General features: G+C 42.7%; 1 protein-coding gene across 1 annotated transcript in view; it reads right to left on the bottom strand.

Annotated features, from left to right (window-relative positions):
• The window catches only part of AIFM3 (apoptosis inducing factor mitochondria associated 3), a 58,568-nt gene that overhangs the window by 23,990 nt on the left and 15,679 nt on the right, over positions 1 to 18,899 (bottom strand). Inside the window, exons 3-6 of the mRNA XM_054995787.1 lie at positions 17,475 to 17,709; positions 8,608 to 8,775; positions 3,586 to 3,799; positions 1,383 to 1,492 (exon numbers count right to left, since the gene is read on the bottom strand). Of these exons, the coding sequence (XP_054851762.1) occupies positions 1,383 to 1,492; positions 3,586 to 3,799; positions 8,608 to 8,775; positions 17,475 to 17,505 (523 nt within the window). The 5' untranslated portion in view covers positions 17,506 to 17,709. The remainder of the gene's footprint in view (positions 1 to 1,382; positions 1,493 to 3,585; positions 3,800 to 8,607; positions 8,776 to 17,474; positions 17,710 to 18,899) is intronic.

Raw genomic sequence — 18,899 nt, 5'->3', positions numbered from 1 at the left:
AATTAACAATTACAACAATCAACAAACAAAACCACAAAATACATGCACCCTCATCCCCACATTTACTGGCCTGTTTTTACTACTTTGTTCTTTAACTTTGTAATCCAGTATTACTGCATTTATTATCCTGTTTTTTTACTGGATTGTTTTCTAATTCTGTAATCTGCCTTAAGTCTCAACAAGAAAGGATACTACAATTAAGCAAACAAACAATGTGGCAGTTATCAGTGCCAGGTCAATCCATGGTGCCTGCAGATGCCAGCCACTGCCACCTCTGCCCATGGAGCACCTGCCTTCTCCTGGGAGCCAGAATAGCTAATCCTCTTTGTCCATGCCCAGTAGGGCTTCCTGAGATCACAAGATCTTGCACAAAGAGATTCTCCCATGGTGGGGTGCCAAACTGGGCAGCAGTTTTCTCCCTCATGACCCGAGCCCATTTGTTGTCCTTCTATGGCTTCCCTGTTTTCTCTCCATTCTTTCTCTAAAAAGGTAGTTTGGGGAAACCGCAGAGACACATGGACAACAATGTCCTGGTGAAGACTGTAGAAACATCACTGCAGTTTGGCACCCAAACTGTGAGAAAATCTGTGTGAAATACCTCATCGTTACATTCCTCTCACCTGTTATGAGGGCTGTGGGGGATGAGGGGCAGATGGGGCATGACAGTCATGATGACTGACCAGCTCTGAGGAGATACCCAGGCTGGGAAAAGCCTTATCGAACAGGATAGGGCTGATTTTACAGTCAGAGTTACAAGGGCAACCAAATGGGTTGTTGAACTCTCATGAAAGAAGGAATCTGCTGTTTTTAGAGAGACCTGGGAAACAAAGAGGCAAGGAAGATTACCTACTCTCGCTTCTGAGTGGGAGGCGGATGCAGTGAAGATGGAGAAGTGGGGTGTTAATGACCATCTCTGTCAGCCTTACTGAAGAACCAGCCCATCATTAGATGGGTAGTAGACAGTTTGTGTCACAGGAAGATCCTTTTGGTCAGTCACTTCTGCTTCTCCACACCTAATTTTCCTTCAGATATCCTACCTAGCCACTCCTCTCTTCTTTATCTTCTTTTTTGTGCTTTCAGGTCTTTTTTATAACACTTCTCTTTCCTCTCCAACCTCTTCAGTTTTCCTACTTGGATGGCTTCCAGCTGACTTTCCCCCCTCTTTTCCTAATTTGGATCAAGATGACCCTTCCTCCTACCCTTTGATGCCCACATTCTATAGTCTCATAAGAATCTAGGAGCAATCGTGTCACCCCAAAACAGCAACAGATACTACAACTCCTCAAAGTGTCTCAGCATCATTCTTGCAGATTTTAAAAAAAAAACATCAAGAGAATTACTGAACTTGAACATGTATTATTTTCTGGAGAGAAGACACTAACCTTTCACCAATGGGGCACCATAATGAGGACATTTGTGGCCCAAGGCATAAAATTCCCCATTTTCTTTAACTAACAAGGCCTTCCCGCAGCCCAAATCTACCTCTCGCATCCTAGAGGGAAAGAGATAAAAGTTAAAGAATAGCCCTAATATTTTCTTAAAGACAGCTCAAACTTTATAATTAATGTTATTAGCCAGGGGTCTAGCAGAGCCCAGACTATACGTTGGATTATGGAATTCAAACAGACAGCTGCTATATCATAGTGGCAAACAGTGTAATCCCATGGTCCTGTTGTGCTGGCAGACCACACACTAGTATCCAAGGCTGTTTCAGCAAAGGAAACCTTTAAAAAATTGAAGCAAGAGAGCAACATCGCTGGATTCCATACTGATTCTCTACCAATCACAGAGAAGCATGCTGATAATACCCCTGCCATAACATGATGAGTTTGTAGTGCCTCAATAGACACATACAATCAAAGCAGAATATGGAAAACACAAAGGCAGTATAGTATCTTCAACAGTGCGCACTGTGGTGAACTCCTGTAGAAGCCATCCAACAACTATAATCCATTGGTCCCTGCAAATGGATGTTCAAAACCCTTTACAGACTGCAAACAGCTCCCATATGACATCAAGACAGACAAGGAAGGAAGGGCTGGAAATTTAAGCATCCAGCCCTTTCCACAGCGCATCTGGAACAACACCCCCCCCCCCCGCCCCCAAGAAAACCCAGGGATTCCTTTAGGTGGGGGAATCCCAGCAGATCAATGGCCCTGGGAGGAGAAAGAACTTTTTACAAAACAGGCAGAATAGAGAGATGGCCACAGGAAACAAAAGTGCACATTCACACAAAGCACTCTTGTCAAGTCCCCCCCTCCACACACATTTACAAGGGGATGGGGGAGGAGGTTGAGTCCTACCAGTGAGAAAGGCCTTTTGTAATCAAAGAGCCAAGCTACATCAAAATTCAGAGCAAGAGATGAACAAAGAGCCGGTAAAAGAAAGCTCGTTTGCATAACTGAAACTAGCACTTAGCATTGCTGATAATTGACATGTTGATTAACAGTCCGTAGAAGTTTCTCCAGGCCAGCCACTGATAACTGCAAATCCTTTATTAGGAAGTGGCACCCACACTGACTCACATGAAGAAAGAAATATACACAGGAGCACACTGTGCAGTGTTCGATTGTTTTAGTGCATTGTCATAAATCTATGCATGGGTCGTCCTTGGATTACTGGCAACTGGTTCACCTCTCTAGTTCTACACTTACACGGGGCCTGGCTGATCCAGATGCTGACACTGCATTCTACTGTTTGCTTTGGAGCCCTGGTGCACAACCAGTCCCAAGAACACACTAGGTTTGATCCCAGGACCAGACCTTGAAGTTCTTGGTTCAAACCCAGGAGATCAGGGCATAAAAGTTGTTCTTACTCATCCTCAGACATTATATACTGAATGCCCAAACCTCCACTGATGACAAAGACACACCACCTATTTGAACAACTGCAAGCACAAGGACCTCTAAGGATTTCCCCACCACATGCCTTTCAGGCAAACAGACCCCCCACATTGTTCATTCACTGCTAAAGGAACAGGCCTCACAGCATTCCAGGACTGAGAGGATTTCTGACCAAACCTGCACTCCTTGTTAAAAGAACATAAGGACAGAGTAGTGCATGGGTGCACGCACATGCTGAGAATAAGATGTGGAGGAAAGAGAGCTTACAACAACCCCTAAGAGCTATATGATAGAAGAAACTCTAGTCCACAGAAGCTTATGCCACAATAAAATTGAATTATTCTTTAAGGTGCCTTAAACTCTTGTTTAATTTTGCTGCCACAGTGACCCCATTAGAACTATAATCACAGAAGGGATCGAGAGAAGGCTTTGCTTCCATCTTAATGGTGCCTCTGAACGCACTCTCTTCCACATGAGGAAGCAATCTCCATCCCCTCCTATGAGGCATTCATTTGGAGATGTCATTGCACTGAAGCAAATTATCTGCCCTCCTTCCTTGTCACTGGTGGCCTGGCCTCACTGACTGAAATCTGCAATATGCAGAGCAATGCTGCACACCGAGCACTTCTTGCTATATACAAGTCTTTGTTTCACATATACACATAGCAAGCCATGCTGATCAGCTAGTTAATATTGATCCTTTGATGCATAAGGGTGAAAGCAGAGATCGCTCTACACTTACTGTCCATTGTCAAGATCCTTTACATGGCAAACTGAGGCTTCAACTACATCCTTCACGTTCCGGTATGGGTTCATAGCAATGGGGTGCTCCTCCAGTTGATAATGCCGTGAAGTCCCATTGGCTTTGTAGATGATGGGGCTGGCTTTCCCATTGGGCGACATCTCCTCTTTGGCTCTCTCTTTTTCTGGTAGCACAACTTCAATTTTCACTTCAACTGCATGAGCAAACAGAAACCTCCATTATACCCAATGGACAAACTTCCCATACAAAATTAACTCCAGTCAAAATCACCTCTTGGAAAGATAACATTTTCCATCATTTGGAAACCTGAAAAATGAGCAAAACAGAATAGCACTGTTATCCATGTGTCACAATTCAGACCACAAAGCTTCAAATGCAGAATCAAGTTGTTTCCAGAGTCTTGATAAACTCATTCATTTGAAAATATGAATGAAAAGCATCTTATAACTTCTAAACCTGCAAAGAAAAACTTGATCCCAAGCATTTGCTAAACCCCTGGAAACAGGATGAGATTTACGGTCTTCAAAGACAGAACTCTCTTATCTTGCATACATACCATTTCCTCCTGACAGTTCCAGAACAGTAGAAGAACAGTCCTGTTCTTCTACCCATTGATTTGTCACTTACCCAGTTCCTAGCCCTATAACCCCAATCCGTAATGAGGACAAACTTTCCAAATTCTAAAATTCATTTACAAAGCCAATGGGACTTGCAGCGCTACTCTCCAGTCATCACAGAGAATGTCCCACAAAGTAGGAGCTACAATATAGAAAAGGCTCAGGCTCTAGGTGACAATGTGAGCTACCCTAAGCAAGAGATACAACTAGCGTAGGACCACAGCTGAGGACCACAACTGATGCATGGGGACGTTAGAAAAAGTAAAGGGGGGGGCATTCCCATCTGTTTGGTGAAGACTAAACCTGCTCCACATGGAATTATCATGGAATCAAATGACCTGCATAGCCACCTCCGCCGTATCGTTTCGTGATCACATCAGAGTGTAGCAAAATATTAGGCATCAATATATCCGTAATGATTATACCCAAGCTGCAAATAACTCAGAACTAAAAACAAGACATTCAATGTATTTGAAACATCTACGTACAGAGGCTAATACAGAGCATATTTCAAGCATTCAAAGAACTTCAGTAATCTTAGTAACAATGCTGTAAAAGAGGTACTATTATATTATCCCCACAAAGGCTGTAGCATATTGTATTTATTTTATTTATTTATGTCATTTGTAGTCCACCTTTCTCACTGAGACTCAAGGCGGATTACACAGTATGAGATTAGTACAATCAGTATCAAGTACATTTTAATACAGTATCAAGGACATTTCCATAAACAATGCCATCAGGTAAATAGATGCAAGTTTAAAAGACATAGTATTAGCAAGAATCCAATACAGAGGAGAAAAAATACTGAAACAGAACATAATTCTAAGACTAACATTAGACAACATGAAGTACAGGTGGTACATAGGAGTACATATTTAAAGCAACAGATAATATGTAAGGCAATATAGTGATGAAGTCTATGGTCCCTAACTCATTAGCGAAGCATCTGAGACCCCATCCCTACAATACAGCCCTCCCATTTGAGTAAAAATACTTTTTGAATAGTTCAGTTTTGCATTGTTTACGGAAAGCCAGGAGAGTGGGGGCTCTCCTGACCTCCTCAGGCAGGCCATTCCACAGGATAGGGGCCACCACAGAGAAAGCCCATGTACGGGCTGCTGTTGACTTCACCCGTGTGCAGCCTGGCACCTGCAAGAGACCCTGTTCAGATGAGCAAAGCTGCTGTGGAGGAACATTGCAAGCATGAAGGATTTTTACAAAATTAACTCTGGCCTAGTTTATTGAAGATGACCTGAAGGCGATTCTTGTTAATATTGTACTGTGGAACCCCAAAGGAGGTAACAACAGCACCATGCAAAGTCTTCCTATGTTCTCCTGTAGAAGGCTTAAATGTCGGCTTAATGCAATTCAGTATGATGAAATGGACCTGCTCCATGAAAGCCACTATCTGACTGAATTGACCTTGCTGGCTCAGAGATGCTGGGAATGCTGTCAACAAGAAGTCCACAGAGGTCATCAGCCAATCCGGAGGACAGGCCAGAAGGAGAAGATAAGAAAGATGCGCCTGCTCCAAACACTGGCAGCTTGGCTCCAACTGAAGCAGAGGAGAGTTCAGACCAAGGAAATACTGAATGTGTATCATCACTAGCAGAACAACCTCACATACCTGTCAGTCGTTTTATTTTTTAAAAAGTGAATAATTAAAAAGTTTGTTTTGAGAAAGACACCAATCATGTAGTCCCCAAGAGACACACACCCAGGTTCAAATCCCCACCAGCTTCACAATCATTCTGCTTTTACCTAGAAGGTCCCAAAATGTATATCTGTGTTAGTTATCTAGCTGGCTGCAAGAAACAAAATACTGAGAAGGGTGAAGCTTTTTTTAAAGAAGACATAATGGATACTGTTTTCCAACAAAAGGCAAATAAAATGAAAAAAGCTGTGATTAATTTCAAAATATGGGCAAAATTAACTCTCAGTTAAGGAGCCCCATGGTGCAGAGTGGTAAGCTGCAGTACTGCAGCCCAAGCTCTAATCACGACTTGAGTTTGATCCTGGCAGAAGCCGGGTTCAGGTAACTGGCTCAAGGTTGACTCAACCTTCCATCCTTCCAAGGTCGGTAAAATGAGTACTCAGTTTCCTGGGGGTAAAGTGTAGATGACTGGGGAAGGCAATGGCAAACCACCCCATAAGAAAAGTCTGCCAAGAAAACGTTGTGATGCGACATCCCCCCATGGGTCAGTAATGACTCGGTGCTTGCACAGTATTGCAGTAACTCAGAATTAAATGATTTAACTGGATGTATAGCCTGTCCCATCTCAAGGGTTTGATGCAGGCAACTGTATGCTAATTATTCTATCTTGTCCCATTCTCTCTGATAACTAAAAGTCAGTTTGCATAAAAACATCTCTCCTGCTTTGGGAAGATACACAGGCTCAGACTTTAGTGAATCTCCAGAAGATGAGAATTCCACAAAGGATGTGTTTCTGTGCACCCTCATAGAATTGGCTTGATGCATAAATGGTATACTAAAAGAACTCTTGATCTTAAAAGTTCTGGAAGAATAAAGAAATAGAGGCAGTATCTCAGGTAAACTGGGTCCAAGCCATTTATGACTTTATAGATATCACCAATATCGTGCATTAAGCCCCAGAAGAAAATGGGGACCCTGTGCACACCTTTGCTTTAATCTGCTCCTGATGATCCAACCTGGTCAGGATGCGGCACGTATCCTTCAAGCTGTCATCATGTAGCCACATTCCTCAAGCATTCTTGATATAAACAATTTTTTAAGCTGCCTTTGCGAACGGCTTGTTTGTTGGTATATATTCTGATTCTTCTAAGTTTGTCATTAGCATAAAATCATTGTGCCAGCTGCCACCAAAGCAGAAGGGAAATGTGACATTGTTTGTACCATGCCCAGGGCTTAAACTGTCAAACTGGTGTTGTGTAAAGTGAACAGATGACCTGGGCTCTTTTATAGCTTGACGCTTACTTAATGGCCATTGATAGCTACTCAAAGCAACTGGAATCTCCAAGCAATGGCTGAGATGGAGAGATGAGTTGGTGATATTTTTCCCCGCAGGTCATCAGGCCTAAGTACTGAATACCGCAACTGTTGTCCCAACAGGACAAATAATGCTTCCCCAGGACTGTTTCAGGTTCTGAAAATGGAACTGGTGGGGGCAGGACGGCTGAAGCCCCTCCTCCACTTGTGACATGGTCCAAATCAAAATTGGACTCCTGCAGTACTTGGCAACTTAGTGTGCAGCAATGGCCATCTGACTGTAAGAAAATGAGAGCTGGGTTGGGGAAGCCAGATCCCACTTATGGGAAAAGGCTCATTAAGTTTGGTCCTAGGAAAAACAGCCTGAGTTTTGCAGTTGGATGGAAGACAAAGGAAGTAGGTATGACTTGCCGGGGGTGGGGGGTGGGCAGGGAATGATACTATTTTAATCAGTAGCATTGTGTTTGGGCCTGTCAGTCCTCCCCATGCAATTCAACTTATATCTACATTTTAAAAATGCCTGCCCATGTACCGTGTCTGTCCTCAGAAAGCCCACCCTAAGCTGTGGCAGAGATTATAATGTGATTGTAAGTCTTTCCTGCATGACTACTGACTGATTTATAAACACAGTGCAAGCATATTTAAAACTGCCTTTCTGTTTTTGGTGCTCGCCCCCACCCCCACATCAACAGAAAAGCGGGAAAGCATTTTAAATGGCACATGTGAATTTTGGTCTGAGAAGACAATCAGTATAACACAGCATCACAAGCTACACAGTTAACAATCTGCTGGCACTGTCCAACCCATCATCCACTGGATGTCTACTGAATTATTTGCACACACTGTTCATTCATTAGTTAGAGCAGGGTGCAGAGCCATTGCAACATCCATTAAAGGGAGGCTATTATTTCAAAACTGCTATCTTTATCATTCATATTTGTATTCTCATTTTATTTATAAAATGGAGGGGAAGCTTTAGTTTTAAACAACACCTAGTTGATTAACTAAAAGCTTTGATTGATTGGGCCAATTTTAACCAGTTCTGGCAAAGCCATAGTTTATTTTTTGAGTCTCTTTGGGTGTGGGCATGAAACAAGGAATGAAAAAAAAATGTTAAAGTTTGAATTTCCTTCAGACAATGAGTAATAATACCTTTTGTTCAATTGTAAACTGTCATTATTTCAAGCAATATACTTATCTGAGGTTCTGGTGATCTGCGAAATTTACTTAAAATTAATTAATCAATCATTTAAAATACAGATGATTAATTTGCTAAAATTCTTTAATCAGTTGACAGCCCTAATTATCAGTATTAAGATCCTGTAATTCTTTAATGATTGGATCCTCATTTAAACCATCCATTATTTTCTCCCAGGATTGAGGTTTTAGGCAGGCTGGCTGGCTTATATTTACCCAGTGAATTCTGTTTACTCTTTTTAAACACTGACATACTGGCTTCAGCTTTTTTCCAGTCCTCTGGAACATCCTCAGTATTCCAAGATTTATTAAAAATCAGCCTCAGTGGCGCAGAGAGCTCCTCGGCCAATTCTTTTAAAACGGTAGGGTGCAAGTTATCCGGTCCTGCAGATTTAAAAACGTTCAGCTTTAGTTGATGCTATTCAATCTCTTCTGTGGTAGGAATATAAGTCCTGTAAAATATGAATACCCTGTGAATCTTATTTCCCAACACAGAGCAGAAATATTTGCTGAGTAGGTACATTTGTTCCTCTCCATGATTGCCAATTTTAGCAAGTGTGACTTACTAACAATGAAGAAAGTTGTAACACTAAAGAAGAAATTGCGGAAGATTTTTCTCCCTGCCCCCGCCCCCTATTCACAAGTCACAGTGAATGCACATACAATTTCTTTAAATACACGAGTGAGATAATTCTGAATACAGCTGAATATATGATACCAACAGAGCATTTATCTAGGTACTGGTCCCTGGTTTCAATTGCAAAGTGAATGCACATTGGCTGTGTCTTGCAAACAGATGTATGCACGTGCATGCAGACTGTACATACATTCACTGTAACATGTGAACAGGACTAATGTAAGCCTGGCTTCACAAGTTATCTGGCAGAAGTACATTGCAACAAACTGAACAGAGGTTCCTTCATCATCAGCCTTGTCCTTCCTCAATGCTTCAGCCGAACTGTCTGCTTCTTTACTATCACAGTCATCACCCGCATCAGCATAACCTGCATTTTAGCACTGCATATGCGTTTATCTGTTTGGTTGGGTGCTTATTTCTTCTCTTAAAAACTCATAACAGTTTTTAAAGAGGAGCTGCCAAACTGAAGAAGGGAGAGGTGATCAGGGATGCCAGAGGTGTTAGCCCATCAGCACTGTCTCGGCTGTCAGCTTATGCCTGTAGTAACACTATAACCAGGCTACGTGTACCCTAAAAAACAAAACAAGAACTCTGCACTAAGGTAATGCACATTCTGACACAAGTGAAGCAGAATTCTCCAGCCTTGTACGAATTACGCAAGTTCTGATCCTCCTAGGCTTTAGCATAATTTGCCCAAGCAGCCCATGGCTCCCCTCCACCACAGGATGGTGTGACTATACATGCTTCTGGATCTCTGCCTGGGCAACAGACAGATTCTGGTCTTGTCTGTATGGTTATCCAGGTGATCTCTTACCTATTCCCCAGCCTCTGTCTCTGCCAGACCTTCACGTCCTCCTTTGGCCTCTGCAACTGCAGATCCTTCTGAACCACAGTCCCATCCTGCTACAGTTCGTTCCTCCAACACCAAACATCCTTGACTGCCCATGCCCCACAGCTGACAGATGTTTAGTGGGATGACCAGAATGAAGTGCATAGGAGCAAACAGCACATACCTCAAACATTAACTCATTGGAAATTAGATTTCTCTCCCACAATTCAAGCGGTAATATTATAAACCATTTGCCACAAAGGAAAGCAGAAGCAAAGAAAGTGTGCTGTAGGGACCCGCCTCAAAAGTGATCTCACTGCATTTTCACCTGAATTTTGCACAACCTGCAGAACACCTCTAAGGTACGCCTCACAGCACTCCAGGGCAGTTTCAGATTGAGGAAATGGCCCCAGTGGGAGGATGTTTAACCCCCTCTCTTCCCACATATCCCAGTCCCAATCTAAACCACCACCGCTCTGCCTGAGAATTAAGTTTTTTAAAAAAAAAAAAAACCTGGGGGCTCCAAACACGGAAATACCCATGCTCATCTGGTTTGACAGGAACTGGAGCAGACCACAACAGTGTAACATGTGGTTCAGCCCATAGCTTGTGCCAGTTTGGAAAACGGGGAAAAAATAAAGCTAAAAGCCTTCTTTATGAAGCCAGCTCTTAGTAGAATGCAGTCATCATGAACACACAATTCGAGAGTGTATGTTGTTGCTCAAAGTTGACTAAAGGCTGTCTACACAGGCTCAAGAATATTCCTTTCAGATTCAAAGATTTCAGGGTTAGTACTAGAAAGCAGCTCTAGGCTATAGGTCAGCTCCATTTTCCGTCAAGTACATTGACTTTCATGGGACCATAGAAGAAAAGCAGTCACATGCATCTGATTAAAGACGTGCTGACTGCATTTACACCCCGGTTAAAATTTTCCTTTAGTAGCTTTGTAGAGGCTTTAACTTTTCAGAACACAGCCCAAGTACAACTTAATCTTGCCAACAGAGCTTGTCAAAAGTCTTATTCTGTGTTAATAACGAAGAATTTCAAATAGGTAGCTGTGGGTGGTGTTGGTCTGCTGCAACACCCAGGTCCAATAGTACCTACTGGGCATGGATATTGCTCTAAAAAAGAATTGTTTCCTTAATGAGTGAAGGGAACCTCTCGTGTCTTCTTACAGAGATATACACATAAGGTTATGAGTCCCCCACTCCCCTGTAAGGTCAGAATATCTAGGGGCAGTGCTACTGACTTCAGTTTTCTTAGAATAAGAGAACACTGGAAATGTTAAGGCCAAACTTGAATGATCTGCAGTTTATCAAGTGGTAACAACTTAACAGCTTCAACAGGCGAGTAGTCCCAAATTTGGATCAGAATTGTGTCATGGGAGGGAGTTAAACTCTTTCCTTCTACATTATTTTTCTGTTGAAAATCCTCCTTTTTGTTGCTGCAATCTGCCCCATGGCTATAGAGTGAGATTTGCACCAGGAAAACTGGAGGATGGGGGTGTTAAAACCAAACTTAGATCCTGCATGGCTGCTATTAATGCAAACAGAAAGTCTCATCCATTTTTTTTCTTACAGTGTCTTCATAAACATCTGCTTCATTTACAAAATTGTGAGCAGAGAAAATACAGGCCGACATGCCCCCCACAAAAGATCCCTTGCACAACCCCTTTCCCAAGCCACACATCCCCTTCCAATGACTGCTAATGCTAGCTAAAAACTCTTTGACTTTGTGCATTCAAAAACTGCAAATTGCTGTTGATCTCTCTTCGTGATACCATCACATCTCCTACAGGGAACTACTCTGAAAGTCCCACAGAAGCCTGCAAGGGAAATACACACTGAGGGAAACATCTGCCACCTGTAAAGATTCTTCTGTTAAATTCCTGGGCCCCACCAGGTATCTTATTTATACACATTCACAGTATTCCGTCAGCAATCTCTCAACTATACACTCACATCCACAATATACACAATATACAGTAAACCCACTGATGCACATATTTACTTAGGGCTTAACTAACTTCGGCCGAATCCACACTTCCTTTTTGTTTCCGCACCTTTTTTGCAACCGCGGCGCTGTTCAAGCAGATACTCACATGCTTTCCCAATCCGTGTGTTCCCCGCCATCACTGAGCCACAATTGTGCCTCCTTTCCGTACCACATGATAATGGCGGAAATCTGTTTTGCCCGGCCTTTTTTTAAAAAATGGGCTTTCATAGTGCATTTGTACAATAAAGAAAGGTCGGTATACTGAAAAACCTACTTTAGTGAGCAGTGGTTTGCACGGGAAAAGAAATGGTCCCTGGAGCATGCGCATGTCACCAGCCAATTGTTAGAAAGTGGTCTGTGACGAGCAAAAAATGGGCCAATCAAAGTCGAGGGAGAGGGAACCCTGCAATTTCTTAAAAGTCAGAATATCGGTATAGTGCAAAATGAACTTTTTTTTTTAAAGGGAAGTGACCCGCGCCGTCAACGCTGACGACAGAGGAGAGAACCACCCACTATAACGCTTTCCTCAGTAGCGTGTGGAGAACTGATTGCGCCACGAAGATGCACTGGGAGGGTGAATGTGATGATGCACAGCATAGTAGCAGAATGAACCCAACTGCCATGACTGTGCAAGATAAGCGGATGGTGAGTGCGTGTGGATTTGGCCTTCATGATGTTCTTTGTCCTTCGTTCATCCCCCCCCCACACACACACACGCTATCATGTCTGTCCTGTTGGCGGGATGTATACTGGGAGTTCTGTGCTTGGAACTTAATCCCCAGGCCTGTGCAGACCTGATTTGGATTGCAGTCATGGCACCCAAGAAGAGGGCTATGGATTGCAAGTTGCAACCATGGCACCCTCATACCATGGCTGAATCCACACTTACCGGCACAGCACTAGGCAGGCGGAGTGAGAGCGTTTTTCTGGCGCGTTTTATGACATCATCGCGCCATGATGCCGCTCTCGTGGCACGATGACATCATAAAACACGCCAGAAAGACACTCTCACTCTGCCTGCTTAGTGCTGTGCTGGTAAGTGTGGATTCAGCCCATTTTCCCAATCTGAAATACTTAGGGTTGCCAGCCTCCAGGTAGTGGCTGGAGATCTCCTGGAATTACAACTGATCTCCAGGCCACAGAGATCAGTTCACCTGGAGAAAATGGCTACTTCGGGGGGGGGGGGTGGACTCTATGGAATTATGCCATGCCAAGGTCCTTTCCCTCCCCCAAACCCACTTTCTCCAGGTTTCACCCCCCAGATCTCCAGGAATTTCCCAACTTGGAGCTGGCAACCCTAGAAGCACCCCAGGGACCCACTATTTACTCTGTACATGTAAGTTTCCCTATCAGGGTAAATAGTGAGTCCCTGGGGCTATTTTAGGATGAGAAAACAGCATAGAGAGAAGACAAGTTCCTTTCCCCTCTGTTCCCATTGAATGGGCTCTCGATACACCCTGAATTAAATTCCAAGCATGGATCTTCTAATGCACATCTGGCCCAGAGCAGGCATGGGGGAGCAGAGGACAATGTTAAATATAAATAGGCCCAGAGGTATTATAGAGAATACTTTTTGCAAAAAGGTGAGGAGCATATTCCTTTTATAACAAACCCAGCATTTTCTAACAACTGACATAATTAAGGAGAGTTATTCCTTGATCTACACAAGTTACTTGTGAGAACAGACAGAGCTAAAACCACCTACCTATCATCATGAAGTAGGGTGCCACCTGCAGAAGGCACACATGGGCAACTATCATCTTAAGTGCAGAATAAATAACAAGACGCACACATATTAAACAGAAAATCATCACAAGTGAAACAGTGAAATATGAATGATAGAATACAAACAATGGGCAATACATTAGGATGCAACAGGCAACATGTTAGGAAAATTAATAACTACAGGCATTCATGCCAGTTTCAAAAATGGCAAGCCAGCAACCACATCAAAAAAGCTTGAATAATCTATTACCAACAGTTTAGTGATCAGAATCTTCCAGACTTGAAAATAATACTTATAATAGAAAAAAACCCAGTCCTTGGATGTCTTAACATCTCAGAGCCTTAACTAAAAGAACTGTAATACACTTTTACCGATGCAATTAATTCTTATAGCTTCCTTGCACAGAGCTATATGGGATTTTGCATGTAGTTTCAGCGTCCCCACTCCAACATCGTTACCCCAACAGAAATGGGCAGGAAGAGGGAGCTATGTGGTTTGTTGCAGGTTAGAATACTGCGTATATTACTGAAAAGAGACTTTTACCAGCTCAGAAAAACTATGTACATTTTTTCACCACGTGTATGTAACTTGTGGAAGTCATGAATCCAAGGTGGGATGGCAGCAGGTATATTAGCTGTGGTAGCTAACTTGAACCTCCCAGTTTAGTGGCAGTATACCTGTGAATACCATATATTGAGGGCAAACAACACAGGATGACCACCACTGTTCTGACCCAGAGGCATCTAGCTGGCTGCTGTTGGAAACAGGAAGCTAGATCCACAAACCTTTGTCTGATCCATCAGGGTTCTTCCAAATTTTAAAGAATGTAAGAGCACTGGGCAGAGATTCTGTCATCACTCTGCATTTCTACAGGGTACTAGCAGAGCTAAGGAAACATTTAAATGAATAAATAATGACAACCAAGATGAATAAGTAACAACACAAACCATGCCAAGCCAACTCCAGGCACCCAAGGCTGCAACCCTACACTTGAGATTCATTTACCAAGAGTTCTTCATGTGCACAGTTCCTTCCCACCAGAGGTCATAGTACGATATGTAGGTTTGGGGTACATGCAATCAGGACTACATTGCCCCAGACAGGGAAGCAAATGACCCCCGCATGCATATCTGCTGAAGAATCAATGGGGAGAGGTTGTGGCTCAGTAGTAGAGTACTTGCTTGGCATGTAGAAGGTCCCCAGGTTCAATCCCCAGCATCTCCAGTTAAAAAGACCAGGTAGGAGGTAATGTGAAAGACCTCTTTCTGAGACCTGGAGAGCTACTGCCAGTTTGAGTAGACAATACCAACTTTGACGCACCAATGGTCCAATTCAGTATGACAGCTTCGTGTGTGTGTTCACATAGTCCCAAAGCATCTTTGCTGACGGAAGCAGCCTTACCCCTAAGGACTGCAGAGGGATAGACAGATAATGGTCTACGTTGATCCGACTGATTTCAAAAAAGCCTGAGCAGGAGCAGCATCTTGGACCAGCCATTCCTAAGGAGGGTCCATAGTTGGGTAAATCTGGAGAGTCAACTTTTATTGTGGGACGTGCCCACAAAATATGACTATGAATAGAAAGGTAGGATAATAACCCATTAAAGGAAGAAAATAAGTTAAGTCATGGGGTGCAGCGAACATTACCCATAGCTCCATGATTCTTTAATGACTTTTTTAAAAAAGCAGAGAACAGCTGCTGGGGCTGCAATTTAAAGGGGAGACTGGTAAAGAGCCAAAGGATCTTTTAATTCCCCCCTTGTACGATTTTTCCAGGGTAAAAAAGGGAGGTGAAAGTTACTCCTCTCCCCTCCTTTCCTGGGCTGGTTTCCCCTTGAAAGTGCTGTCGGAGCAGCTCCTTTCCATTGGAAAATATATCGGGGAGGGGGGAGAGAATCACGTAACATATGTCACATTGACTCATTAATGGTTCTCAGCCATAACAGAATTCTTTTGTGCTCAGCAGTGGTACAGCAGGGAGCTACCATGTCAGGGCCCGGGCAGGCTGACACAACAGGGGATGTGCAATTGCTGTGAATGGCATGCAGCTAAATTAAGAAAGCTTAACTATTCAATCCTGCTGGAATCCAGAATTAAAGCCACTGTATGTTCCTTACTGGTCATTAACAAATGACATGAACAAGTGTAGACATACCCCTTTGGGACCTAAGGGATTTCAGAAGGCAGCAATATTTAAAATCCAAAAAACAAAAGCATGGAGTCGCTTTTATTAAGACCAATCAACATGACAGAAAACAACATGAAAACTTGCATGTTCTCTAGAATTTTTTATCAGGCAGAATGGTATTTTTAAAAGGAAAGGAGGGGAAAATGTCTCAGGGTATGAAGTTAAGGTTTCTTTGTCAACATCCATTGTAGAATACTTTGGATTCAGGGGGCAGCTAGAGTCAGGTAGTACCTTTGGTGCTCTGGAACAAGAAGAGGGGGGAGAAAGCTCTCCAATTGAAAGTACAACCAACAGATGATCAAATGTCTCTCTAACGGAACATACAGGTTGAAAGAAAAGGAAAAACATGGCAGTCTTTATATTAACAGGACTGCCTGTTAATATAACGATTGGAGATTCATTTTGGAGACTAATTTTAGCTGACACACTAAGTAAAAAGTTGATGTCACTATACTAGGCTGCAGCTGGTACTGCACCAAGACCTAAAGGGAGAAGTGACAGGAAGGAGCCAAGAAGGGGCTTCATCCAAAATGCTGTGCTCCTCTTCCTCTGCCACTGTTTGCTATGCCCATTGATAGCACCCACGCCCCAAGCTCCAAACCCATGTGGTCAAGTGCCAGACTAGGATCTGGGGAACTCATGTTCAAATCCCCACTCTGCCATGAAGCTTGCTGGGCGACCTTGGGTCAGCCACTGCTTTTCAGCCTATCCTACCTCACAGGGTTGTTGTGAAGATAAATGGAGTAGTTCACATTAATGTATGCCATCAAGGGTTCTTTGGATGAGTGGCAGGAAAAAATGTATTAAATATATAAACAAACATTGACCAGAAACATAGTCTCATCTGAATTCAGGCTAAGGGAGATTGTCCTCAGCCTGGTGCTACCAGAATACAACTCCCTTCCGTACAAGGAAGAAAAACAAAAAAACACAAACACGTTAAGAGCAAGTAAAGAACAAGGGAATTCACCTCTTTCACTCTCAACTTTGGTATATAAATAGGTATGTAAATCTGGTATGTCAGGTCTCAGCTCACTTGTGGCAGATCAGAAGAAATGCCTCCAGGTTCCTTTTGCACACTGGAAAAGAGTTGGCTCCTTATTTCTCAATAGAATGTCACTGTGCCACAAGTTACTAACACAGGTATCTATGGACTGACTGGCTGGCTATTAAACAATAGCTTTAGTGTATTTTTATGCTATATTCTACAAATACTTTTACTGCAAGACCCACCTCCTAGGATCAATGTGAAGTTTGGGCTGGGGGATGAAAGCAGTATGACTTAGAGACATGGATCAACAGTCTCACCCACTCCCTAATTTTATTCCCCACACTAATCCATTTCTACTGCAAAGTTTTAACCTGTTTAAGATGAGTTCCTATACTGTTTGCTGATTATGGTTCACTTCTTAGCAAGAGATTTTGTCTCTGGTAGCACCCCCTCCCCGCCATTCCAATGTTTCTGCTGTTACCTCCCAGAGTCTCTAAGCTCTTAATGTTTCATTAAAGTCATCACAATTCATTGTGCCCAGAGTGAAACGAAGTTTTCTATGGATTAGCCAATGGCTTTAATCCCTCCATGTAAACGCAAAGAGAATTAAAATTCTCCACAGAGCTCTCCCTGTGGAGTTGCCTGACCTAGTTTATTCGCAGTGCTTAACTAGAAGGCAACATGGGACAGAGTAGAGGCATTTTGAAGAGCAGTTCACCTGGCTTAGGTTTGGAAAAACATCCTCCCATGATGAGTCAAGCAGAAGGAAGAAGAGAGGCAAATCAGAAAGTGGAGTCTTCAGCCCAATCTCCAGAAGACAGGGACCTCCAAGGCAGAATGTGTACAAATCAGGAGCCACAGAGAGTCCTCATGGCAGCAGCGGCAGCAGACACCTCTGCTAAAAATGGCCACTCACGTCCACTTTGGTCACCACAAACATTATGCCTCATGACCTATATCAAATAAAAAACTCAGTTAACACATTTAACTCAGTTAAACTCAGTTATCACTAAGGCTTTTTAAGAGCAGTCAAAATCACTCTGGAGCTTCTGATTTTTTTTAAAAAGGTATTGTGGCACAGGTTCCGGGCACCTCTGAGGTTGAAACACCCTCCCCACCTTTAATTTCATGTGGAAGACTCAGTACCTCATCTTCTAAAGCCTGTATCTCTATTGGGTGGTGGTAAAGAAAAGCACAAAAGCATGTTGTTTGCTGAAGGCTAAGAAACCAAAGGCATTCCTAGGTGATTAAAAATGGATTTCATCTCCCCACCCCCACCCCCTCGGTTCCCTTGTCATGAATGGGAAGACAGCCTTTCTGCAGGTCAAGAGGTGCGTTGGTTTATTTATTCATTTAAAATATTTCTATCCCACCTTCTCTCAGCAAACTCAAGGCAGCTAACAAAACTGTAGAAACTGCAGGACAGAGGTCACAGGAACCCAACAAGTTAAAACAAATACAGAATTAAAAGCCAGCCATAATAGTTAACACAGCTAATAAAGTTTACCCTCAACCAAATACTCCTTGGAACAGAACAGTCTTTCATGAATGAGGCAAGCAAAGGAACCTTCTGAACCAACTATGGGAAGTCATTCCAAAGAAATGGATGTATCATAAAGAATGCCCATGACCAAACTGTTGCTGAAAAGACCATCCTTAGGGTCAAGCTCCAAGTGACGAATTACACTTGCCTAGCAAGTGAACAGACTCATGTGTCTTCCTCCCTGTTCACTTGCCCTCCACTTGGTCACTACGTTTTTTTAGAAAAGTTTTTTATTGGGTTAGAATATTATTATTTTTACATTACATTCAATTTTCCCCAAATTTTTCATTTCTAACCCCCTCCCTTTCCCCCCCTTTTGTTGACTTCCAACAGCTTTCCCCCCCTCTGTCCCTTTTCCCTTACTTCTATTAAATTCCTCTGTCTAAAACAGATATACATTCTCCATTATATTAAGCAGTACATCTTTAACTCCTTTACTTATTATACACCCAAACTGTACGTCTTTGAATAAACAATTTATCCCATTTTCCAGTTTTGAATATTTCTATATATCATAAACCTATATATCATAAACCATAAAAATTTCCCACATTTAAATCAAACAAATCAAACAATTTGATTTGTACTCTATATATTACT

Source organism: Eublepharis macularius, chromosome 13, assembly GCF_028583425.1.
Source record: "Eublepharis macularius isolate TG4126 chromosome 13, MPM_Emac_v1.0, whole genome shotgun sequence".
Taxonomy (NCBI): Eukaryota; Metazoa; Chordata; class Lepidosauria; order Squamata; family Eublepharidae; genus Eublepharis; species Eublepharis macularius.
The sequence above is the reverse complement of the archived record's forward strand: the minus strand, read 5'-3'. Positions and strand labels throughout refer to the sequence as shown.